Source organism: Euprymna scolopes, chromosome 19 (assembly GCF_053919585.1).
Source record: "Euprymna scolopes isolate OS-2025 chromosome 19, ASM5391958v1, whole genome shotgun sequence".
NCBI classification, from domain to species: Eukaryota; Metazoa; Mollusca; class Cephalopoda; order Sepiida; family Sepiolidae; genus Euprymna; species Euprymna scolopes.
The window spans coordinates 21,016,351-21,043,850 of NC_136500.1; the positions used below are offsets into that span (position 1 = coordinate 21,016,351).

At 33.1% G+C, this 27,500-nt stretch overlaps 1 protein-coding gene across 5 annotated transcripts in view; it reads left to right on the forward strand.

Annotated features, from left to right (window-relative positions):
- Positions 1 to 27,500, forward strand: part of LOC145303479 (sodium-driven chloride bicarbonate exchanger-like) — a 492,397-nt gene that overhangs the window by 385,380 nt on the left and 79,517 nt on the right. For all 5 annotated transcript variants that reach the window (XM_080144835.1, XM_080144836.1, XM_080144838.1 and 2 more), the window contains 4 exons: positions 1,516 to 1,648; positions 9,042 to 9,202; positions 20,051 to 20,215; positions 23,872 to 23,993. In XM_080144835.1, the coding sequence (XP_080000961.1) occupies positions 1,516 to 1,648; positions 9,042 to 9,202; positions 20,051 to 20,215; positions 23,872 to 23,993 (581 nt within the window). The remainder of the gene's footprint in view (positions 1 to 1,515; positions 1,649 to 9,041; positions 9,203 to 20,050; positions 20,216 to 23,871; positions 23,994 to 27,500) is intronic.

Genomic DNA, 27,500 nt, shown 5'->3' on the forward strand with positions numbered 1-27,500 from the left:
TATATGTATATATGCGCGACTGCTATCATTTGTGATTTGTGTTTTGAGTCGGTTGCAATGCATAATTTCTTGATGAACTCTTTCAAGTTTTCTTTCTTCAACAATATACACGTTCTCTCTTATTCTCTTTCCTACTCGTTCTTTGTCGGTTCTCGTATCTCTTTCGGTTCTCATTCCCGTTTTCTTCTCATTCCCGTTTTCTTCTCATTCCCGTTTTCTTCTCATTCCGTTTTCTTTTCATCCCGTTTTCTTCTCATTCCCGTTTTCTTCTCATTCCCTTTCTTCTCATTCCCGTTTTCTTCTCATTCCCGTTTTCTTCTCATTCCGTTTTCTTCTCATTCCCGTTTTCTTCTCATTCCCGTTCCTTCTCATTCCCTTTCGTTCGCTGGGAGAGGTATTTGGTTTGGCCTGGGGTGGGCGTTTATTGAACTAGTTATATCCTTGCACTGCAACCAGCTTCTCTTTTATCAAATGATAGGAATATCCCATACATCAATAACTGGCTGGCATGGTCTGGTTGTAGATTACCTTTTATGTAATAGATTAACTATATAATCTTTAGATGCATGTCTTTCCGTAAGCATGGCGAAATTTAGTGACATTTAAAACCAGCAACCCAGTGACTGAAGTATGGCATCCTTACTATTGGGTCGGGATACTTGCTAGCTGCAGAAGAGATATACCACATATATAAATGTAGTCATTTTTTTTTTTTTTTTGCAACGTTAATAATCGATCATATTCAAATATTGGTCTGAGGAAATTATGACGAAATGCTAATGTGGGGAAACATTGTTCCTTTTCACGAGTTTTGTGTCCCCCGTATGAGGAGCTTATATTTGTAAAATATAATTCACGATTCATCAACATGGATGCTTTTAGTAAGATACGAAACTGGGACAACAGAACAGATAGTGCGCTCTTTTATATTGAAAAATAGTATAATAATAATAATAATAATATATAGTTTCGGATTCAGATACCAAATCTCCATTCCTAACATATATAGAAGAATTGTTATATAAAAGGAAAGTCACTATTTTGCTATCTAATTTACATGCATGTCTGCGGTGTGTACAGCTACGTGTATGTAAATTACACAACACTGAAGGAAGAGTTACTCTTTTGCTAAATGCTCACAGACTAAGAAATGTTAGAACCGTTGAATCCATATACAATGAGATAGAGGGCAAGGGAAATACATAAATAACTAAGCTATATAAATGACTTTTTCTCGATTACGTTTAATTACAATAATGGAAATATTTTTCTTTTTTTTTTAATCACACAACTAAAATATATACTTTGGAATTTTTAATGATTAAAACATCAATTGAGTATGTTTCTTGGATTCGAATTCAACATAGCATTTTCGTCATTAAACATTAAATTACCATATTTCTAAAAATATCTTTTTTGTGTTTAAAATTTTCTGTTTTAGTCTAAATATTTTTTGTTAGATTTGTTTAGATGTGTTGCTTGGTTTTATATATCTTTTAATTTTTTATATTTTAGAACAAGTATCGGAAGTGATTCGATATTTGATGCACAATGTCACCGATGAAATGCATCAAACCCATCACATCTTCTGTGAGATGGACGTCCTTCACAAAGAAGCTGATGAATTGGAATGGAAAGAAAGTGCCAGGTAGGTTCCGCCATAAGATGGCGCTCTCATTTCTTCCCCTACCCCTTTGCCCTAACCAATAAGAATTACAACTATTAAAATATGTTCTTTGTCTTGACCCATCACATCCGAACCTGACTTTGTTAATTCTGTCCATAGCTGCTTGTTAAACGGCGAGTTTTTTTTTTTTTTTGTTTTTTTTAAGCAATCATTTTTGTCTCTGCGACACAATCGTATTATAAGATGCAAATGCTTGAACAATTAGAAGTGTAAAGAGTAAGGACACAGCAGTTTTTTTATACAATTTCTATTCTTATAGAACTTTTGCAGAAGCTAGAGGCAATTTAGTTTGCAGAGTTTTTACTTGTTTTCAGATAAACTATGCCCACATTTGCATTCTTTAGATTCGTCTGTTCTCATCTTAAATATTATTTTCATCTTAAGTATCATTTTTATAACGTGTTTTGATCAATGTACCCTATGAGCTTCTTCATGTGTATATTGTCGAACTCTGTAACTTTCCGTCGAATTCGGGAATCTTTCTGCACAGAATTTCGAACAGAACCACGGGGTAGCATATTGTCGGCCCATCAGCTATGACTGGGTAGAAGTCCCAAGTAATTTGCAATTGGAGGATTGAACCTTCAACCTCTAGAAGAATAACTTTTACCCTTGAATTTAGCCAAGTATCCATGTGCCACGGATTCTCTGCAAGGGTTCCGTTCGAAATTCCATACAGATTCCCGAATACAATCAGAATAAACAAATAGCACTCCATATGAGAACACTAGTCCAAAGAATCCAAATAATACAAATACTCAATCCTCATCTCAAAAATTCAGAACCATATTCCGTTTTTCTTCCGACCAATTGTTGCATGATATCGATTAATTTGTGGTATTTGCCCCGATCCTCAACAATCTGTTTAGATTTTAATGGATATAATTTGAACTTGTCGCCTATTTAAACGCTACTGTTAGTAAATTATCGACTTGTGTTACTCTATTATTTGCTTTCGACCAGCTTTACCTTGTGAAATGTCCAGCAAAAAATAAGTCTATTCACTTTATTTTTTTTAATGAATATAAATTTGAACTTCCATTTTACTTTGAAGATATTGTTAGTAAATTGTCGACATTTATGTCTCTCTACATATTATTTTTCTTTGTTAAATCTTGCATCATATAAACGATCTCGAATTTTATTTTACATTTAAAAAAAAAGGGGGGGGAATAATTTTTCATGAGAAATTAAATACGTTAACTTTTACATTGTCCGCCAAATCAAAAATGAAATTACTCCAGAGCAACGTCGAATAAGTACAGCTAGTGTGCATATATATATATATATATATATATATCTCGCTCTTACAATGATATTAAAAGACTACCTTGTCTATTTAAAAATTATTAAAACGAACTCGATATTCCCGGTCATCGATATGCGATTCATTTGAAAACGAATGTTCATTAATCATTCATTTTTGTGGTTTCTTATTAAATGATTGGTTTTAACTTTTGTGCTTAATTCTTTTTATGCATAGTTTCTACATTGTGCATAATTTAGGATAAAACCTTCTACAATTTAAACATATATATATATATATATATATAAATGTGTGTGTGTGCATGCGCGAATGTCTCTACCAAACTCCTATCTTAATATTTGATTTAAGGACTTGAAACTTAATATAACAGAGTATTTGGACCTCTGACCATCTTCGATTTGGTTTTTAGTCTGTAAAAATAGCTGAAAATTAAAAACAAACAGTTGACCTTGTGCTGTAATAAAATTTCCCAAATGCACTTGTGATGTTAGGTTGTATAAGGTGTTTACTCGGTCAAAATCGCATATTCCTTTCATCTGATTTTTCGATTATCAATACTTATCGGAGACGTTCTGATACAAAGCTTTTCTAAGAACACTGCCAGACACACAAAATACTTTCGTGTAATTTTTCATAAAAATCGGCCCAACCGTTTTTTTTTTTTTTTTTTTTTTTTTTTTAGTACATAAAGAATGAACGCACACACAAAGTTCTTTTTTTATATAATGGTAGGTAAATAGATTTACTTTCTTAACCCATTCTTATATGGGGGGGGGTACTTTTTAGACATTTTATTTTTTCATTACTTAATCAAACTCTGGTTTTTTAACTAAAGGTTACTACATATCAAGGCCACTCGGGAATAAGTGTTAATGAGTGTCAGTAATGGTTGGTAATAGTGGAACTTGAGTAGGGTTTAATTACTTATTTTTATTTTACATTAAAAAGTTGAGTATAATCAACACTCATCTAAAAAATTCAGAAAAGAAATCTACTGCTACTGATCAGTGCCGTGCTTAGAAACATCGCCATCTTTCTCCTCACACAATGCGTCTTGCGGGGCCCCTCTCCCCTCGAAATTCGACTTGCCCTCCCCCCTCCGCAGAACGAGGTTTTTGAAGCTATATATTACGTTTTTGGTTACTTTTTAATATTTCCTAGTTATTTTTATTTATTTCTTTTAGAACAATTTTAGTGCTTTTTGGGGCCCCCAATCTTCTACAACGTTCTAAAAGAATTTTCGAAAAGTATTTTGCTGCAGAAAATGTGATATACAGTCAAAAATTAAACTTCAAGAGTTTATTTGAAAAACAGAGGTAGTGTCAGGAAGTGTTGGTACAGAGGAGAGAAAATAAAACAAATTAAATCAATACAAAATTAACATTAACTGAATGTTGATAAAAGTAATCAAGACATTTTAAAATGTCACAATGTAGGATAAAATGCTTAAGTGATAAAAGTAATCAAGACATTTTAAAATGTCACAATGTAGGAGAAAATCATTAAGTGATAAAAGTAATCAAGACATTTTAAAATGTCACAATGTAGGAGAAAATCATTAAGTGATAAAAGTAATCAAGACATTTTAAAATGTCACAATGTAGGAGAAAATGCTTAAGTGATAAAAGGCCGCAACACTGTCATTAAGATGCGATAAATACAAACTTTATAATTTAGAAAATGCATGAAATTTTTTTTTTTTTTTTTTTTCTTTTTCTTTTTCGATTGATGCAACTTTTGGTGCTAGCTTGAACTTAGCCCCTAAAGACAACAAAATTTATCTTCTACTTCTACAGTAGAAATAGCTCCCTGATTAAAGTATTTTACTTCAAAGATGATTTCTGCACTGCCACCTTCTGTAACAGGTTTGTTGAATGTGCTTATCTCACAAATCTGTTAACAATAACAAACAAAAACGTCACGATTTAACATATCAGAACGAGGGAAAAGCAGAACAAAACAAATGGAAACTACTCAAAACATTTTTGTCGATTTAAATATAATTTTGTCCTTTTATTAAAGCTAAACATGGAAATCCTTTAGATGATAACGAAAAAGCAAACATGTCTTTTTAAATGCATGTTAATTTGTATTCCTGTTGATGGTAAATAAAAAAGCAGAGAAAAGTATTTTTATGTATACTATGTTAATTTGTATGCGTGCTGTGCTAGGTGTATCAGAAATTTCGTGAAAATAGTGAATTATTCGACCCCCTGTCTTTCCAAGCTTATAACTCCTCGAAAAATGTAATTCAAGCCCTAATTTTTTTTTTCAATTAAAGGAGCAAGAACCAAGGTTTCATTAAAAAAAAAAAAATTTTTTTAAAAAAAAAAAAAGGTTTTAAACTTCGGACTTTACAGGTAAATTTCTAAAAAACGGTTTGTTTTTTTTTTTGTTTTAAATTTGAATATATTATTTATTGACCTTTTCTCTTCAATTTGTGATATATAAAACTATTAAACATAAATTAATTATTTACTTTTTAATAGAAACTTGAAAATGGGGGGGGGCGTAAATTTAAAAAAAACCGTTTGTCTAAAATATTATATTCGGTTTATTGGAAAGAACATAAAATTTCACATTGACCCTGAAAACCTGAAAATATCGTAAAAATAGAATCAATAGAAAAATTTTGATAGATTTTTAAAGTTTAAAAATTGAAAAATATGGAGTTCGGAAAATTCATTACTGTTTTTTAAAAAAAAAATATTTCTATTACTTTTAAAACAACTTTAATAGTTTATTTTGGAAGTATAATCCATAAAGAAAATAAATAACCCACTTTTAACAGAGAAATTACGAGATTTTTATATTTTATTCGCAGTCTCGTGTTAGGGGTGTCAAAAATTCCTACAAAAATTCTGATACACCTAGTGCTGTGCATTGAAATGCGTGTGAGTACTTAAATCAACGATTCATGAAATGTTTGTGAAAATATTTACAAAAATGTGCATATTTAAAAAAAAAAACATCCTTTCAATTAAAATTTTTTCAAAATGGTATTAAAACAGGTTTTTCAATCATGCAAAAAGCTTGTACACCCTGAAGCAACAAATGCAGTCGGAATAAAGATTTAGTTTGGTCCAAAACATAAACAAATATTACCAACACCGAAAATAGAATTGAAGAAAATTTGTGTCTCTGCCAACCTTATAATTAAAATTTCTCTTTTCTGGCTTTGTGGCAAACTCCTATATTAAATTCTCCGTGTCAGTTTATCGGCTTAGTTCATGTTCAATGCTTGTAGCAGATAAGCTAGCCAATCTTTTGAGACATAAAGTTATAACGAAAGTTTTTAATTAGTTTCAATTTAAAGAAACTGTGCTAACAGGATGTCACTGTAACTGATTAAAATATTTTACTTCAAAGATTTATGCCCTGCAACTTTCTGTAACAGTTCCCGTTAGATCACCGAAGTTAAGCAACATTAAGCCTGGTCGACATTAAAAATGGGTGATTATTAGGGAATTCCAGGTGCTGTAAGTGCTCTCCGCTTATCTCTGTATTGTTTCCAGCCGTCTAGCACTTCTTTTTGCCAATGGAAGAGGTGTAGTTCGAGATTGTGCAACTTTTGCCCCACAATTACTCTCACAGCTACCCGTATCCATTGTCTCTTGAGACTGAATGGAGGCATCGTCGATTCTTGCCTGGCAGCGTCACGTCACACGTACTATTAGTTTAAAATAATTTTTTCCTGACTAAAAAAGAAAGACCTGGGTCATTCTTGAAAGGCATATATCTAAACATCACATCGATGCAGGTGTGTTCCAGGGGCTGATAGTTGGACCTATATTATTCCTGATTTTCATAAACGACTTCCTGATGCAATTGCATTTGAGATGGGTGCAATTTCTGATGACGTGGCTATATCACAATGCAGAAATTTACATCTGAACAAACATTTTGCTATCCAACTCTCAACAAAGAGAGTAGAAAATGGATCATAGGTTCACTGTCACCAACTGCGTAACTCTTGCTTCCTATATTTTGTCCTTTAGTCCTCATATTCTGGGAGCGCTGTTTTTGACTGAATCTATTCAGTCTAATACTTATTGTTAGCAAGCTTTTTACCTTGAAGTAGTGTGTATGTATGTATGTATGTGTGTATATATATATATATATATATATATATATATACATATGTAATCTCAAACAAATGACAAAAGTCTATATTACAAATTTCATGATGTTGACCATCTTACAATTTATTCCTTTCATTACATTGACATTCACAATTCTTGACAGCAACTGTTCCGTATCGCAAAATCATTCGTTTAATTATTGTAGCAATCAATGAATCTATTCTGCCCTTAACTCCTCAGAAGAAATAGCAACTACCAATCCACCAAAAGAAAAGAAAATGCATTTAGGTATGATTACAAAATCAGAAAATTGGAAGAAAAGCTGCAATTACATTTTATTTTTATTTTATCTTTTTACATCCCTTAATTTTCAAGTAAAGTCACCAATTTTAATCGATTGATAGTTGCTATTTCTTCTGAGTTAAGGACTAAATAGATTCATTGATATTACCCGATTTACCTTTTCTAAAGCGAAATTTCGTTAATTTGGCCTTCCTTTTTGAAGCAGTTTAGCCTTCAATAATCTATTATATAAATCTCACCTGTTAAAAGGTATGTATGCATATTTGGCTAAAACTTTGGACAGAGGTGACGGATTTTCACGAGATACGTATCATTTTGAAGGTCGACGTCTCTGACGACAAATATTGAAAAATTGGCCAAAAATATTAATTCCTTCGCCCTCAACTGGGCAGTTTTCTACAACCATTTTTTTGCGAACCATTTTTGCAAGTTATTATATCTGTTGGATTGACTTTGCTTAATTTTAATGTCACGAACTTCCGGTCGCGTCATGGAGTAGCGATAAGACGTCAGATTTTCTTTCACTTTCTTTTCCACCTTTATGTCATAGGTTCGAGCCTGCCTACCTACTACCACTTTTTTTTTCTCAACACACACCTCCAAACACCCGGGCAACGCCAGGCTAGTTGTATACATTTCAAACCATAACGTATGGATTAAGGAAAGAACCGGCAGAACATTATATAGATTAATAATAAAAAACATGGTTTCTAGATATGTTGGCAACCTGAAAAAAAAATAACTTATCTGAGGGTCGTTTCAAAAGTAAGGCCTACTATTTTTTTAACTTAAAAACTAAAATATTGAAGAACTACAAAGACAGGAGTGGTACCATTGAAACAAATGACCATAATATTTTTTCTATATAATCACCCTTATTCTCTATGCCTTTTTTTTGCCGGCCTCTTGATACCGCTGTCATAAAAGTCCAGAGCATGCTTTGTCGCTACTCTGAAATCTACAAATCCATCTAGCTGTGCTGACATCAACTGCATCGGCTTTATAAACGTTCAACAGGCGCCAGTGACTGTTGATCGGTTCAATAGTTTCTGCATGGACGAATTCAATGACTTCTCTACTTCTGATGTAGGCCCATGACTGGTTGTTTTTAGTCTCACACCGTCAATATCTGCAACAATGATGCGAAACTTTCAGGTCATGAATGCATAAGTTTAGTCATAACAATGCAATTTGCAATCCCCCCTTGATAGATTCAGGCAAAATAAACAATAGGAGGCATTACTTTTGGCACATAGTTTGTTAAACAGCTCTAACAATGCAGGAGTATACTAGGGGTTGTCAGAAAGAACACTTAATAAGTTGTTTTTTTTTTTTTTTAACTTACAATATTTCGAGATATTTCCTCTTTGTCAAGTGTTTATGCTTAACTTTAGAGGCGTGTCTGCCATATGTGTGTGTTTGTTGTATGTGAAATTATTTTTAAGGACTGCAGAAATATATGCAAGGATTTAAAAATATATTGAGAATATTATGAATAACAGAGGCTGATAACTGCAAAATCTATTAAACAGTCTTTGTAAAAACGAAATTTCCAATGGGCCTAATAGTTATAAAACGTATATCTGCAGAATTAACATTTTTTTTTTCTTCTAAATTTCTATCCAGTCACATACTTGCTGAGATTTCTAATTCTTCATATATCTAATGTGTTTTGTTTTATTTCACCCGTAAATTATTTTAGATGGGTAAAGTATGAGGAAGATGTTGAAGATGGCGGTGAGCGTTGGTCGAAACCTCATGTTGCTAGCCTGTCGATGCATGCTTTGTTTGCTCTGAAGAAATGTGTTTACGAAGGGGCTGTACTCTTGGATGTTCCTGCCACAGACATGTCTTCGGTAATTGGTAAGTTTAGTCTTCTCGAGTCCTGACCATTTTAAGTATTTTATTTTTCTGAAATTTTAAATCTGCATTGCATATTAAGGAATTCCATTCCATATCTTGTACGTCTATATGAAGAATATCAGACTAAAATAATCAATAAGCATACATCGGAGGAATAATTAGCACAATGAAAAGTACATATTAAAAGTATATAGCAAAGAGCCACAAGTAGTAAAGACATGATAAAGTTATCATCTATGTATGTACGTGTGTATATATAGGTATATATATATATATATATATATATATATATATATATATATATATAATTTGTGTGTGTGAATATGAACTCTCCCGTCGATTTCGTCATATGAGCTTCCGCCACAACCAAGTTGCTCGGAAATCCATGCAGATGATTTGTGGTTGGTTCTACACAAAGCCTTCACCACTATAAGGCTTTGTGTAGAACCAACCACGCTTTTTGATATTACTGCTAACTTTTGTCGGTGCAGATGACAACCACAAGACAGAGTATACAGTAGACTACAAGTTTTTACATCAGTTTACTTCTCCTGGATGCATGTCTTCATGAAGACTGGAAGTAGCTCCCTCCCTGTGAAGTAATGCACCCTCAGATACCAACCTGGAAATTTCTACGACTCGGCAGGGTACATACAGCAATTAACCTTTCCAAATAGTCATCCATCTGGTACTGGCCAGGCTCAACGTTGCTTAACTTAGGTGATCTGGTGAGAACATGATTGTGCCATATATGTGGAGACCCGACGTTGCCCGGTCAATGAATATTTGCCCATTTTTCAATCCAATTGTCTGTTCTAGTCGGATTATTGTGCACTCGGAAGAAGTTTTCCATACATCTCCACAATGACTTAATTCACAATATCTGGTAGTCTACATTGCACTATAAAGAACCTGCTGATTTTATAAAAATTTTCCATATGTTGACGTGAATTAAAATTTAAAAGGCGAAAGTCAAATATCGTGGTTCAATTTTACTCTAAACAGAAACGTTCATTTCAAACGCATCCCTGTTTTAGCAAACAATCTACTTAGTGAGATTGTCACAATCTCAATAAATGAAAACATCTCATTTCAAAAATACAGACAATTGCTAAACAATCTACTGTTGATTTTTTTTTTAACAGTGGGCCCTTCTACTTGTGCAGTAATAAAACTTCTCAAATGCCCTTGTGATGTTAGTCTGTATAAGGGTGTTACTTTTCGTTAAATCGGCGTGTTGCTTCTTTTAATCAGATTTTCTGATTATACAGAGATGGGAAATTGCTGACAGTAGTTTTAGCGGATCACAAAGAATTTGCTGTAAAGTTCTTAAAGAGTTTAGCTTTGTCAGATGCTGACGAAATTACCTTGGTTCTATTGATGGCTTGTATAGAGGACACATCTCTCTTCAGAACTTTATTATTCATCAAAACTTGTGAGAACCAAGCCGCTGCTCTATCCCTATCAAGTTTAACAGCTCCATATTCTAGTTATGAAGCTGTAGGTATTGCATAGTCATAGTGGATGGTGTGTTACTTTTTTCCAATTGTTTTTTCTAGTATATCTTCCTATGATTTATGAAAAAATCAAAACTAGACTAGCTACAAAACATAAACAAACCCTGTGAAAGGAGGAGGAAACATATATAATTACCAGGGCTATGACAACAGCATATTCATTTAATTGTTTTGACTCTCAAGTATATATCCGTTAATATCTTATGTTTTTAGATGGTGATGTGGTTCTCGATTGATTAACTGTGTCGGATATATACTCGAGAGTCAAAACAATGGAAAGAACATTCTTTTGTCATAGCCCTAATAATTACATAGAAAAATACGAGCCTGAAAAGTAATATGGTTAAGATTAAACTTTAGAAAAGTAAAAAGACTAGTTGTTAAAATTGGAAAAGAAAGACAAAAGTAAAAAAATATATATATTAGGGGGGGTGTGCAAAAATGTCATTTTTTTTTTTTTTATATAGTTATTTTTGCACCAACCTCATAATAAATTTATAACTTAAAATATTGCAGCATTAAGAATTGATTATATAATGTTACATTGATTTTTTTTTTTTTTTTTTTTTTTTTAATTAATGCTGCAATATTTTAAGTTATAAATTTATATTTTTTACTAGAATACCTTGTCTTTTTCTTTTCGTGCTCGCTATCTTTTATGCAATCCATGATTTTTCCAGGCTTCGCTTTATCAACAAGCCATAAAAAAATCTATTACTAACTTAAATTGACTGAATAAAAAAAATGCAAGGTGAAAGGTCGATTAGCAATTGAGCACAGCGACCATGACTTATCAGTGGCCATACAGCTGAGTGACAGATTGCAACAGCAGTGAATTATTAGCAACAGTAGTAGCTGAATCAACATAATCGTGGCGACAGGGCGAACAACACCAGCTCGCAATGAATGAAAACATTGCAAGGATGGCAAAACATAATTTTATTGTTATCTTTGAGAATTGGATATCCCCATTTTCCTTACGTTAGCCCTTTGCTACAAACTCAGGAACTTTTATTATTATTATATATATATATAATCTTATGTCATCATCTTCACCGTTCCCAGCCGATTTTGAGGTAGCAGCATAACAGATTTGGTTGCTATGGTAACCGACAGCCAATCAGAAGAAACCGTCCCTCCGTTCCTTACAGATTTTGAGAACTTTTGAACAAGAGTAATTTATAACTTTTGTTTTACTGAACAAAAATTGAAAAATTTTCAAATATAGCTGAGAAGGTGGCCTATGAACTGTAAAAATTGTTTTAAATTTGGTCACAAAATGAGTGAACGGTGAAGCTTTACAGCAGTTCTAAATAAGTAAAACTAGCATTTAATCATATATTGAATGATACATCAGTCTTTTTTCTCTGTACCTCATTGTATACGCATATAACACAGGGGATAGTAATGAAGAGGGGCGTGGCTTTAACTATGAATTCAAACTAACTAAAGGCTCAGTAGTTTTGGTAGCCCATTCAGAATTCGAATCGATTTACCTCATTCGAAAAGACAATCTGGTTTCAAAATGACAGCTGATGTTCGATTTGGGAAAGACTAAAATTTCAAATTAAAAAACATTTAAAGCAATGCGTAACTAATATATTTACAAAAGCAGCCAGCAGACAGATAGAAGGAAAGTGTACTGATGAAGTGTTCAAGTCAGGGAAGGGGAAAGTGGCTAATTTATGGTGTTAGCGAATGGGAGGAAAGCATTTTCCTAATGTTTACGAAATCAAGGTATCGTTTTTAAATCGGATGTTAAAATTTTATTTAATGCTGTTGCATTTTTTAATTTTTTATGAAAATCGCTCCAGACAAGTTATGAAGCCATGTGATACAAGGAGCTAAAAGTAAATAAATATTCAAGATTAAGTCAAAAACTGGCCACGATTCTGACCCAGAAAACGGTAATCCTTTCCCATTTTGTCAGAAACCTTGCTCATGGAATGTGAGAACTAATGGGGCGAAAAGTGAGAATTACAAGGCTGTCGAGAGTAAACTAGTTTCATTTTTTACTCTCCTAAAATAATTTTAATAATTATTTACTAGGAAATAATTTTTATTTAATTAGGAAGTCATAGTCGTTTTATGTTGTTGGGATTTGTCAGTCTAGAAGACTATAAGGGTTGTACTTGTAGAGAATATGCTTGAACACCGTCTTCTGTAGCTGAATAAGCCTATCTTCAATCCACATTGTCGGTTGCAGACGACCAGGTAAAGGTTGGTGCATCGTGGTCTGTTGAATTTTGTTGTACACATGTAACAGGCCTTCCTGAATAGTTTTTTGGTCGCCGCCTGTTCTGCAATGAACCTTTCTCCACTGATCAGGCCTTTAGTTACCGTTTGTCTCCAGATGTTGCAGACTTTATTTTTGGGCTCGCAGCTAGTAGGATCAATATCACATTCTTTCATGTCATATTTGCACACGTCGACATACTGGAGGTGAGGATGATCATTTTTTTCTTTTGCCAGTACTAAGTTCACAATAGTTCTTAGTCATATCCAAGTTCTCAGAATTTTAACAATATTGAAGGGGGAAGGATATATCTTTTCTCGTTTTGTCCCATTTAAAATTCTATTCCCTTTGGGGCCCATGGCACAGTTGATAGACGTTGAATCTCTACGGTTTCAATCCTACCCAAAAACGGCCAGAGGCTTACTTGGCCAAAACGTGGTGCGACGACAACAACTATGGAAGGCAGTAATTGCTGAGAATGCAGTTAGGAGATTCGAAATTCCTATCCTGTCACGGGTACCACCTGACGAAGGCTAGAGGAATAGTTGGCCTAAACGTCATGAAACAACAACTAAGAAAGATGAGGATAATAGTCCGCATTAAATAAACATTAATATTTTTATTTTATTGTTTTATATTAATATTGCTATGAATATAAGATGGATTTTAAGTATAGAAACTCGGTTCATTTTTGGCTTTTGATGTTAACTATTTAAAAAAATCTCAAGTTTATATTGTCCGTTTACAGTCTGCATTTGTTTTAAACCTTCTTTAAACTTATATAGAGAAAGAGAAGTTTTTAGTTCTCTCCCAATGCAAAAACTCTGACACCAGAATCATAAAGTGAAGAAGTCAGCGACTCGGAGGAGGGAACTCTGACCTGCAAAAAGTGCCTGGGCAGCCCTATCGGTATTCTCCGATAAGGGCGCCCCAGATGATTAACAATAAATTAACCCCTTCTCAAAGAGAAGGCAAAGCCTGGGAAGGTTGACTTAGACCTGCGCAGAACTAAACTCCCACCACAAAATTTTTTTTTTTTTTTTTTTTTTTTTTTTTTTACACAGTGATCACCACTTATCAAGGCCCGGAAGCCACTCAGGGATAAGGGTTATTGCAAGTACATTACGTTAGTGAGGAGATTTGCTGATATGTTTACTTAAGGGGGCGGTTCATTAGGAATTTGTTAACATTAGACTTGAAGACAACCAAGTTGTAGTCCGGAGGGAAGCAGGCAGACGGAACAGAGACCAAATCTTTACAGGGTCGAGGATAAAAATCCCAAAAAGAAATATTAGCTACTGTATTCAGGTTCAGCCATGTGTATACCTACGCTCTGTGTGTAAAAACTAGTATTTCCTGAATGAATCTCGTATGTTTTTCTTGCGACCCAACAAACGTTGGAAGCTGTGTTCTATCAGCATCTTATTTTTGGCTTCGTCACTTACGCATCAACACGTGTAAAGAGAAAACCTGCCACTTAGAACTGCCAGGGATGTTTTTTGTTTTTACGATGAATAGAGCAAGGAGACGAATACTGAGTGCACACGGTGAATTTGAGGTATAATGATTTCTACGTATACAAATATAATTATAACAAAATTCTGTTACACATCTATTCTTTTTTTTCCTCCTCCTTAAACTCTTACTGAGAGAGGAACTCATCGTCATTTTCTCCCTTAAAAAAAGCTAATTTGAACTTATAAAGTACAATACTAAATATCAAGTCTTGTAACTGTCTCCCGAGCAATTATTGCCTTCCATAGTTGTTGTTGGGCCACATTTTGGCCAACTAATCCTCTGGCCTGGTTGGGTAGGATTGGAATCGCTATCTTGACACAATTCTCTCCTGGAACTGTAGAAACTCTTTGCCTCCATCCACTGCACCATGAGCCCCATAGGGTGATCAGTTGGATTTTATGGTCTTATTAATCCAATTTTGTGTTTTCTGGTTTTCTGTTGTCAGTTCCATACCAAATAATTTGAACTTATAAAGTACAATACTAAATTATTTTTATTTTTTGAATGGGAGTAGAAAACGCATAGTAAATACATTTTTGGCAGCTGTTAAGTCGCGATACATGTTAGCTGCAGCAGTCATCATTGGTAGCACAAAATCAGTAATGCTTGGAGAACGTTATGAGAAACGAGCATTGTTTCTGAATTTTTGAGATGAGGATTAAATATTCGCATTTGTATTCTTCAGACTAGTGTTCTCATCTTTAGTGTCATTTTTACAATGTTTCGGTCGATGTAACCTTCCACCTTCTTCAGGTGTATCTTGTTAAACTCTTGAAATCTTCCTGTCAAATTCGGGAATCTGCACAGAATTTCGAACAGAACCCTTTATTTAATCCATGGGGGTAGTATGATCTCGTTCTGTCAGCTACAAATGAATAGAAGTCCTACTGTATTTTGAATGTTGCCTGCATTAAAGATTGAACCACCGACCTCCAGAAGAATGCATTTTGTAAACTGAATTTTACATTTAAAGCATTCCGTTCGAAATTCCATGCAGATTCATAAGTCCGATAGAAAGATTCTCGAGTTTGACAAAATACACTTGAATGTCATCATCATCATCATCATCAATCTAAATGTTGCAAAAATAACCATCAAAATGAGAGCCATAGTCCGAAGAATCCAAATAATATGGACAAACGAACATGTATTCATTCTTTTGTGAATTGTTATCCTCATCTTCTGCTGCTGTTGCTTCACCATGTTTTGGCCAACTCATCCTCCGGTCTTCTTAGTTTTGCCGAGTCTTGTAACTGTCTTCCGTGCAATTATTGCCTTCCATAGTTGTTGGTGTTGCACTGCATTTTGGCCGACTAATCCTCTGGCCTGGTTGGTTAGGATTGGAACCGCTATCTTGACACAATGCTCACCTGGAACTGTAGAGACTCTTTGCCTCTATCCACTGTGCCATGGACCCCGTAGTGCGATCAGTTGGATTTTATGGTTTTATTAATCCAATTTTGTGTTTTCCGGGTTTCTATTGTCAGTTCCATACCAAATAGTATTATTTTTTTGTTTTTGTGTTTGTGAATCCTTTACAATGAAGCTTAACCTCATTTTCATAGTTGTTGTTGTTTCACCACATTTCGGCCTACTCATCCTCTGGCCTTCTTCAGGTAAATCAGAAGATGAATTAGCCAAAACAGCCACTATAAAGATGAGGATCAGTCTGCAAAAGAATGAATATACGAATTATGAAGCCTCATACTAAAGAATTAAAAAAAACGTGTACTACACTAGGTGTATCAGAATTTTTGTAGGAATTTTTGACACCCCTAACACAAAACTGCAAATAAAATATAAAAAACTCATAATTTCTCTTTTCTTTTAAGGTGGGTTGTTTATTTTCTTTATGGATTATACTTCCAAAATGAACTATTAAAGTTGTATAAAAAGTAATAGAAATATTTTTAAAAAATAGTAATGAAATTAATTGAATGTTACGAGTTCAGTATTTTTCAATTTTTAAACTTTAAAAATCTATCAAAATTTTTCTATTGATTCAATTTTTACGATATTTTCAGGGTCAATGTGAAATTTTATACTCTTTTCAATAAACCGAATATAATATTTTAGACAAACGTTTTTTTTTTTTTTTAAATTCACGTCCCTCCCCATTTTCAAATGTCTATTAAAACGTAAATAATTAATTTATGTACCAAAGTTTTATATATCACAAATTGAAGATAAAAGATCAATAAATAATATATTCAAATTTTTAAAAAAAAGTAGTGTTTTTTAGAAATTTATCTGTAAAGTCCGAAGTTTAAAACCTTTTTTTTTTAAAAAAAACCCACGTTTTTTTTTTTGTTTTTTTTTAATGAAACTTTGGTCCTTGCTCCTTTAATTGAAAAAAAAAAAAAAAAAAAAAAAAATAAGGGCTTGAATTACATTTTTTGAGGAGTTATAAGCTTCGAAAGATAGCGGGTGGAATTATTCAATAGTTTTCACGAAATTTCTGACACTGCTAGTACTACACTGCCTCACCCTGTAATGGCTGAATGGATGGTATCATGTTGCAGATTGTAACGCTATGGTGAATAAATTCTTTGATCCCAGCAGATTATTGGAATGACGACTCATGTAGGCAGCTGGCTGGGGTTTCGTTGTGTAGATGATATAACCGTTCATTTTCTCTTTTCTTTGCAGTTGTGATGCATATTAGTTGATAGCAACTAAATCATAAAATCATTGATACTTTCAAAGTTTGTTTCTTTTACAGTATACAAAACTCCAAAACCGTCCATAGTAGGGAAATAGGTGCAGCTGAATTAAAACTGACCACGGTCCAGATAAATAAAAAGAATTTCTTTTGCTTTCTGTCTCTGTCAGCTTATCGCAGGAAAGGGGAACAACTGTCGCTTTACTTGTTGGTGCGATAGCGATCACAGTGAATGGGGGGATAACTCGTGTTTTACTTGTTTAAATCGAAATATTTGCTTAAGTATAATCGGATTTCTTTAAATTCAACAATTTGCTACAAAGACTTACTTATAAAGGCATTTATATTTATGCGTGTCTAGTTAAACTTTAACATTTGCTTAAAATATTAGAGCGTATGTGTAGGATAGTCTAAGCTAATGAACGCATCATTATCAATTTTGGAATATATGTTCTAGGCAACACGGTGAGGTGAGTATCCTAGGCACATTGTTTTATTTTATTTTTTGCAAACTTTTCTTCTTAGGGATGTCACCGAAATCATACCATACCGCTCCCCCCCCCCAAAAAAAAGAAATATTAAAACTAACGCTACCTACATTTATTGCTTATTACTAGTCTTGGGGCGAATATTCTAATCTATGAAATTATATTAATTTATAATCGTTTAACAAGTCTAAGTTCAATATTTATCATATCTCTCTCTCTCATATATATATATATATATATATATATATATAATGAGAAGTTTATGATGAAAAGAGGCACCCCCACGGCGATGTGTAAAATGTCAGTATTACACACATTTATAGTGACGTCATCATTTCGTGTGTTTGTGTCAATTTCTATGGATAAGCAATCGCGTTATAATTGTTAATGGAAGTAACTTTTTTTTTTTTTTTTGCTAGGGATAAAAAATAAAACTTTTTGTAAAACAAATAAATTTTTATACACGAACTACACAGACTAGGGTTAATAAAATAAGATTAATTTTAACGTCTTCTGTTGACGCATCTATTTAAAGATAACGTCCCTTACAAGCCTCCGTACATTTTTGGAAAAAGCGCAAAACATAAGGACTGCTCTCTATCAATTTAAATAAAATCAAAACGAATTTTTTAAGGCCGATTTTGGATGTAAAATACACATCATTTCTTGTATTTTCAATTCTACTGTACGTATCTCAATAGTCTTATATTCTCTTACACGAATTAATCTTTTTATTATTGGAAACCTTTTTAAAAAATCCGTTTAAACTTCATATCGCGTGATATTTGAATGTAATATCATTTAAAGCTTTTTAAAAATAATTGTTTTGTCTTTATTTTATTTATTTATTTTTTTGTAATTTGAATAATTATATTACCGAGAAAAAGAATTATCAAGAAAAAGTGTTATATATATATATATATATATTGAACATAAAATTGAATTTATGCACAATTTTATTTACAACTTGAAGGTAAGTGAAATAAATAACAGGCTGTTATTTATATATAAACATTACTATTTTTTAATTATTTGATCTTTTCACCTTTAAAAAATGTTGAAACTTTATCGACCCAAATTTATTTTGTTTAGTTTTCAGATCATGAAATATAGAACACATAAAAAAATATTTCCTCTAATATATTTAATGAAACCTACTTTTATTATGTAAGTTTATTTAATAATAATAAATATCGAAAATTTCAGGAAGATATGACTATTATTTGATTTTTACTAGATTTTTAAAACATGGGTGTGTCAACGGCTTAAAAAAAACTTCACTACATAGGAACGTTGTTTTAAAGCGTCGATAATGTAAACACGATTTTTGTCTCGCATTTTCATTATTTTTGTATGCTGTAAAAAAATTTAAAATATTAGTTTATTTGAAGCTTTTCTTTTAAATGGTAAAAAAGTTATTACAATTACATCGTGTTAAATATGGGGAGGGTAAAACTGTGGCGCGCGTTGGAGGTACCTATTGTTCAATGTTTTTTAATTTTAAATTATAAAATCAAACACATTTAATTATTTTAAAACTCCATCTTTCATTATTTATTTTCGAGAATAATATCTACTGTAAAATTAAACCCCAATTTTTTATTTTCGGGAGGGACAAATTTAACTAAGATTTTCTTATTCAGCATAGTCGAAAATCTATAGAAGCTGTTATTTTAAAGCAAATTGTGGAAGTGGACGTAATGTAAAAATTTACCCCAAAGTTATCCGCGCATGTAAATTAAAAATGTTTTAAGTCGGTAAATAAATAAATTACATGTTATCCGCTCATGCGCTAGGCTTTGTAAGGGAGCGGTTATTAAATAAATATGCTGACCGCTATGGAACTCGATGCCCAAGGAGTATCCAGATTACTATTAAATGCATAATCATTACTTACGTAAATCACATTTTTGCTCCTATTCCAAATTCGTAGCCGTGGGTCAACATCAGTGGATTTTTTTTTCAAACCGATATAAATTATTGCACAGTAAAACAAATCATTAAGCAAGTGTAGTCAATCGCAACTTCATTTTCTTTTTATATGGCCCGGGCAACGCTGTGTGTGTGCGTGTGTGTGTGATTTTTAGTGGCTCTTGAGATAGAGGCGACAGATCGATTTCTTTAAATATATAATTTTAAGCAAAAGCAATATTACTTAATTGTCATGTCGAAAGTAGTAATATATCCAAAAATTGCGAACTTTCATCGAGTAGAAAGTTATTTATACTTAAAAGTAATTTTTAGGAGTAATTGCATTTCTCGTAGATGTTTGAGAGCAAACCGTGAAAAGTCCACACACAGGGGGGGGGGGCATAACTGGGAACGCATATTTTAGATTACGTAATAATGGCGTCGAATTTGTATACCCTATAGCGATACTTTTTATTATTTTTTAATACCATTTTTGTACGTTTTGTTTTATTTTAGACCTCGTGGTAAGGGCTTGGCGACTCGAGTGCGGCATGTCTGATCTTGAAGAACAGGAATTAGTTCGTAAAGTCTTGCTTAAACGGCACAAACATTTGAACAGTAAAAGGAAATACAAGGCGAATCAAGAGAAACTGCGAATGAGCAAAAGCGCCGCGGATCAACGTAAGTGGAACGAACGAAACCTGTTCAAATCTCTAATTATTAAACTTTCCACATAAATGATTTGCATAACGGATAAACATTGGTACATATCAATTACATTTTTTTTTAATTATTTTTACTTTTATTGTATTTTTATTTATATTTTTATTTAGATATTATTATTTTTTATTATTTGGACTCTTGTTCACTCCAAACAACGCATATTGCCACCTGGATATAAGCGGTTCGTATTTAAGACCATCTGCTGGGGACTGCGTAAGGAAGGAAGTGGGAGAAATGTCTGTTCACGTTTAAACTTTTGCAAGTTACTACATTCAAGGAAACGGAAACGGAGAATAATTCTACAGTCTACCAGTCTGAGGGAATAAATTATTAAAGTAACCGGCTTTCCGGTGTCTAGGGATTTTTACAGTGAAGGGGATGGATTTTGCTGCTACACGAATTTGTCAAAGATGTACACATTGGGGGGAACAAGTGCAATGGGTTCGTCGGAGCACATTCCATTAAAGTACTTGTAAAATAGACCCAGGGATGCAACATTGCATTAATTAGACAGAGGAAGGAGCTTTACTGATTTGACTTTTCTTTTTTTTTCCTTTTTTTTTTTTTTCTTAGGGGGACTTTGTCTAAAGGGGAGAAATTAATGATAGATGCATCAGTCCAGATGTGGTAAGAATACTTCATGTATGGGCGAATGGTGGTTCTTTTATGTAAGAATTTCAAATGATCTCCTCTTTTAGAAATTAGCTTTTTGGGTTTTTTAACCCACACACCCCTAAAAACCCATGTTGCCACTGAAGTGTAAAAAAAAAAAAAAAACTGACAGAAGCCGAATTTGGGAATAAAAAGCAACCTAAGTGAGGAATTGAGCAGAAAGATGTTTGTTGGTTTTACATTTAAATTTCTGCATGTTGGTACAGTCGGAAGAGGGAGGGGTCATAGGTAGGCGGTCCAAAGAAAGTTATTAGAAAATATTCCAACATTTAGGGACTTCTATGGTGAAGAAGTTTTATTTTGCTAATAGTTAAATTGGGCAGAAGTGCAGCAAGTTCATCAGAGCACAAGTACTCGTGGAAATACTTGTAAAACATGCACAGGGATGCAATACTGCAGTGATGGGACAGGGGCTGGAGTTTGGCAAAGAGTACGGGAACATTAGATTAGAAATTTTTTCCCGCCTTTCCCATTCAAGAGGAAAGCTAGAGTTTTAGGGCATTTATGAACTATATCTGAAGTAAAGCTGAATGTAGTCTCAACCACTAGAGGGCAACAGTTTAAAACAAACAATGTAAACCAAGAGTGCACACAAATGTTTCAGCATGAATGCTACATATGACTTAATAAATGATCTACTACCTATTAAAAATGCAGAACACATAATAAATATATTGAAAATTATTTTTATATGCATTTGTGTAACGGAGCACATATGAGTGTGTGTGAAAACATCATAGCAGCTGAACGATAAGTGGTTAGCGAAGATATAAGAAGCAGCAGCCGTTTTTGCACTATGCAACTTAGCAAGTGTGCATGAGCTTGCGTCACATGAAAAGGTAGCACGTGATTGAGAAGAGAAGTGCACACCGGGCGAGATGGACGTGGTGGTGGCAAGACAACAGGGTTTCGTTAATGTTATGGTAGACTAAATGAATAGTAAAGTCAAAATGACAAGAAGGAAACGTTGTTTGGGGAGTAACGGCAATAAATGCCTTTTACTAAAACGGAATAAAAAGAGATGGATTTAATTTTTGTTTGTTCTGTTGCGACTGCACCTGACGGCGTAGAGGTCAGATTTGAAGTGTAATGAACACAGTTCGAGCATAACGCCCATGTTACGTTTGTACCTTACATGACGGCATCAACCCATATTGCACAGTATAACCCTGTACATTTTTTTTTTCGTTACCTTACTCTGGTGATTTGCACTGAATGGAATCAATCGGGGAAGCATGATCTGGACAGTTGTTTAAAGCCAGCCTCAAGCTCGGTCAATCGGTATTTAAACTTAATGATTTTCATGTAAGAAAAGGCTGACTCATATAAATAAGTACACCTAAATGATGCAATCAAGAAGATAGCATATTTAGTGATGTTCAGGTCCTCTGTGAGCAAGTTCCAGACTTGTCAATGAGCTCTGGCCTTCGGCTGAATGTCGACTTATAGTGTCAGAATTTCGTCCTCCACTCCAGAAGAGTTCAGGTGAAACGGTATTGCAATTTTTAATGCAAGTGAAACAACATCGGCATGTTCCTGGAAAGAGCAGCACATAAATGTAGAGATGAGCTTGATTAAAGCAAAGTCTTTTAAAGATTTTGTCCAATTTTGACACACGATTGCCAATTCCAATTGTTTTATCTAGCATGCACTCTCACGCTGTGCACGTGACTGCTCTTATGTCTCCAGCTCTGTTGAAAGGTTCTGAAAGTTTGCCAGCGGCAACTGTGTTCTTTTTTACACAGTGATCACCACTTATCAAGGCCCGGAAGCCAATCAGGGATAAGGGTTATTGCAAGTACATTACGTTAGTGTGGAGATTTGATGAAGTGTTTACTTAAGGGGGCGGTTCATAAGGAATTTGTTAACGTTGGACTTGAAGACATCCAAGTTGTAGTCCGGTGGGAAGCAGGCAGACGGAACAGTTCCACAGGCGTGCAGTTCTAAGAAAGAACTCAATTCAATGCAATCTACCCACAATGTTTCTGTGATCGACTAATCGACCACGATCGACATAATGAGCACCCCTGATGTAAATCCACATATGCACTAAAGTGTACTTTATTTATCCACATGCTTGTGTGTGTGTGCGCACATGCATCTGTGTATACTTTTTACAATTTAAATCTTTTTCAAATCCTGTTTCCCCCCCCCCCAAAAAAAAAATGCACAAAATATTAAAATTGTTTACGGCTGTCTCAAGGCAGTAGACTTTGCTGCTTGATGAGACTGTAGTATTTTCTCTTCTACAGGTTAGAAACTTGGTTTTAGCAGAGCTTTGGAGTTCTTAATTTTAGTGCTTTCAGTAGCGCTCTGGAGTCCTTGATTTTTTTTTTCACTGCTCACGTCTGAAATTGCTTATTTTTTTATTCATTATATTTTGCTTTAAAACAAGTTCAAGTATAATGAGAGATCAAGACGTAAGTTTGAAAAGAAACACACTTTTTAATGCTGCTTTGTTTATGATCCCGATCAATCTAAAACGAATTCTGGAGCAATAAATTATTAATACAGTAGAACACTTAGTAAATAATATATACTACATAAAATAGTGTTCAATTCTCTAAATGTGACAGGTGCGTGCAATAATGCAGTTGGTCACTTGGAACGTGATAGATACTGAATCGAAATGTTCGATACTCTAAATGCAGCTGGCATTAGGGTTAAAATATAATTTTATTCCTAATAAGTTTTATGTTGAATGGAACAGTGCTCAATACCCTACGTAGAATATACATTTAATTAGTAAGAAATATTTACTGAATTGAAAACTGTTCAATATGTTAGTAAACTAATTATTAGTATTGCTAGTATTAATATATAATCTAAAGAACTGTTTTGTCATTTCGCGACTTATTAGATCCGTGGCTAGATATGAGTAAATCATCCCTGTATTTGAAACCCAAATATCAGGTCATTTCCAATTCTTAATTTTATTTCAGACTCTATGATCAACATGAAGAGTACGAAGAGCATGGGGAATTTGAAGTCGTCCATCAGTAGCAGTAGTATCGACAGCGGCGTAATGAGTAGCGAAAATATTAATGGGCAAAATCATTCTAAAGTAAGTTTTAAAAACATAAATTTGTGACTCAAACTTGAAAGGAATTTGGAAGCATTTAAACCGGCTAATAGAACATTATTTCTGGTTTTAAAATTCTCAGCAAATCATGAATTTAAAAATAGATAGTTTGGAAAACTGTTTACATCCAATTTTATAGATTAAAACATTAGCCTAACGAAATTAGTTTTTATAACAAATCTATTTATCTCACACTTATTGACTGGCTTTTGATTTTATAGCATTTTTTGTTCTCCTTATATCAAATGGCTTCATGCCTTGTCTGGAGTAACTTTCATTAAAAAAAATAGTGTAGCTTTTATGGCATTTTCAGCATACAAATAGTATTTATTTTAGTGTCATGTGGCCAATAATTTATGTGCTTAGAAGTGTTCGTTTGTAGTATTGGCCTTAACCATCTCTCTTCTATGGCATTATCTTTACTTGAGTAAATTTGTAGTAATTCTGCAATCGTTTTCGAGTCTAACAGTGCTCAACACTAATATATACCAACGTAGCTTCTGAAAATTTCATTTTTCATTAAAAGAAAATAGATTGTATTGTTTTTGTAGAAAAATCTTTTGGGAGATATATTTTTTATTTTCCTCTTCTTCCTTTCTCTTGAATTTGCATACTGCTGTTGATGTTGCTGGTTATGTGACTAATTTCGGCCTATTGATTGGTCTGCGCATTCCTTCATTTTATAATAAATTTCGAGCTGTTGGCAGATTGGACTGGACTAGAATGAAATGGACATTCGAAATGTATTGACATACTATCTTTTCTCCTTCGAAACGGGACATTAAAATGTTGAAGTGAACGCATCTAAGTTATCTGGCGAAGTTTATAATGTTGAAGTGCTTGCGTCTAAGTTACCTGACGTATTTGTATCTCACTGAGAGAAATCTAGTTCAAGGAAATCCAAGAAATAAATTGCAGTTAAATATGTTGGAAAATGCCAGCTTGGAGGAGAGAAGGCACTTGTGAGAAATTTTATCACTAGAGAAGATTGAAATAAAAAGTGTCTATCAACTAGAGATTTTCTTCCAAGGCCTGAAGAAAACTGACATGTCTCAAGTTGCAGTTTTTTCTAAGTCAAAAGGAGATTTCTATTCTGAACTCAAAGAAGGAATGAACTTTTGTTTTTGTTGTTTTTTTTTTACTGAACTTCTTGCCTCTTCAGAGAACGTACATGTATTTTGTTTTTTACAAGTTATTCCTTCAGGAAAATGAGGAAATAAATTCCTCGCTACAAGAACTCTCTCGGAACATTATTTCAGATAAGAAGTTATCTTTATCTGTAGATATTTCAACTAACTTATTCGAGAGGACTTTTATTTAAAAATAGATGACATTACAAAATGTAAACTTAAATTGCAAAAAAGGGAACAAACTCTTTTCGACTTTTGTAAAAGTATTACGACATTCTAAAAATCATTTAATATTTTCAATAGCATTTATATAATTATTTCTTGTACTTGGATTAGTAATAAGAAGACTTTTGACTGTTTGCCTTTTTATTGATTGACGTTTGTGTTTTACAGGGATGCAATATCTAGTAAAACAATTGAGAAAAATTATATAGTGGAACAATAACGATTCTCGTCTGTTTTTTTTTTTTTTTTTTTTTTTTTAACGCTTTTGCGTAGTTTTAATAAACTGTCTAATACTTTGTAAAATCTTTTCAGTAATAACGGTTTTAAATAATTTTAAACAATTATTTTCACAAGTGAAATGCAATTCGGAAAAATATAAATACTAAGATACCATTATAAAACTATAAGAAAAAATTGTAAAGACTAAGTACAGTAAATGCAACTACCGTAAATGTCTAAAATAAGTAAATTAATCATAAAATTGCTGAACATGAATAAATCATAAATAATTCGAAAATATTTAAAGATCTATTAACTTTGAATATGGTAAAAAATAGGAAATTATATTACACTAGCGAGGGGTACCCGGCGTTGCCCGGGTGTTTGGAGGTGTGTGGAAACTCCGGGGGTGGGGGCTGAAAATGTTTTGGTAGGTAAGTATGAGGATCGAACCCGAACCATTGAGGCAAAGTTGTAAATTAAAGTGAAAAATAAAAACGTGCGGCGTTAACGATTGTCCCACCGCGAGATAACGGAAACACGTTTGAATTTATTTAATTACTTAGATTTGGCAGGTGCCCGTTTTAATGAGTTAATGAGGTCAAATTTGACTGCGGGATAGAACGCTTCCCAAGATGTTATAGGAAAAAGTCTAATCCACATGCAGTGAGCGACAAATGTTGAATATTTATCTTCCCAAAATCGAGCAAATTAAATAGACAGGCGAGCTTCGTTGTTAACTGTGAGATATTACGATTTATATGTGATATAAAAAGTTTTAAAAAGTTGTGAACCGACCGACCGCTTCTCTGAAAAAAGCCTTTTGTAGACACACAGAAAAAGCGAACACACATACATACATACATTTTCGTTTTTATATTTATAGATGGTTATAAGTAGGGCTGTGACAACAGAATATTCTTTTCATTCTTTTGACTCTCGCATGTATATCCGACACAGTTAGACACACTCAACCGAGAACCACATCTGTCTATATAAAACCTTATAAGATATAAACCTATAGCGTATAATTCACCTATTTACCCTCCTATTTTCCCCTTCTTTCTTTCAACTTAACGCCCGACAATTCAAAAAATTATAAATAATAAATAAAACAAAAAAATAATTTTTTCAATCTCTCCCTGCCCGGCTAATTTATATATATATATATATATATTTATGTATATATATTTATGTATTTTTATTTGTGTGCGTATCTTCTACATATGTGTGTGTGTGTGTATATATATATATATATATTTGTATTTGTGTGCGTATCTTCTATATGTGTATTTATGTGTGTGTGTATTTTTGTGTGTATGTGTTTTATTCACTTATTATAAATATCTCCCTAATAATTTTATTAATTTATTATTTGATTAACTTATATTCTTACCTATTTCTATTAACTTACTGATATTCTTACCTATTTCTATATTATCAAAATAAACCTGTAACTTATAATTCATTAATTTATATTTTCCTTCTCTCTTTCCTTCAACTACAATGCCCGAAAATTAAAAAATTATTTATAAAATATTTTTCAATTCCCCCCTTCCAGCTAATTTATATATATATATATATATATGTATGTGTGTGCATTTCTATGTATGTGTATTTGTATTTATATATATGTTTATATGCTTGTATCTTTACGTATCTGTGCGTATGTGTGTGTATATGTATATATATATATATATATGTACTCAGGCATGTGCTCTTCCCCCATTTACGTATGTGCATTTGCTGTACATATGTATGCTTGTATTTGTGTATGTGTGTTACTTATAATAATTTTTCCTTAATTTTATTAATCTATTATTTAAGTTACTTACTGAAGTTTTCACCTATTTTATTTTATTAAAATAAACCTGTAACGTATAATTTCTACCTGCCCGGCTAATATATATATATA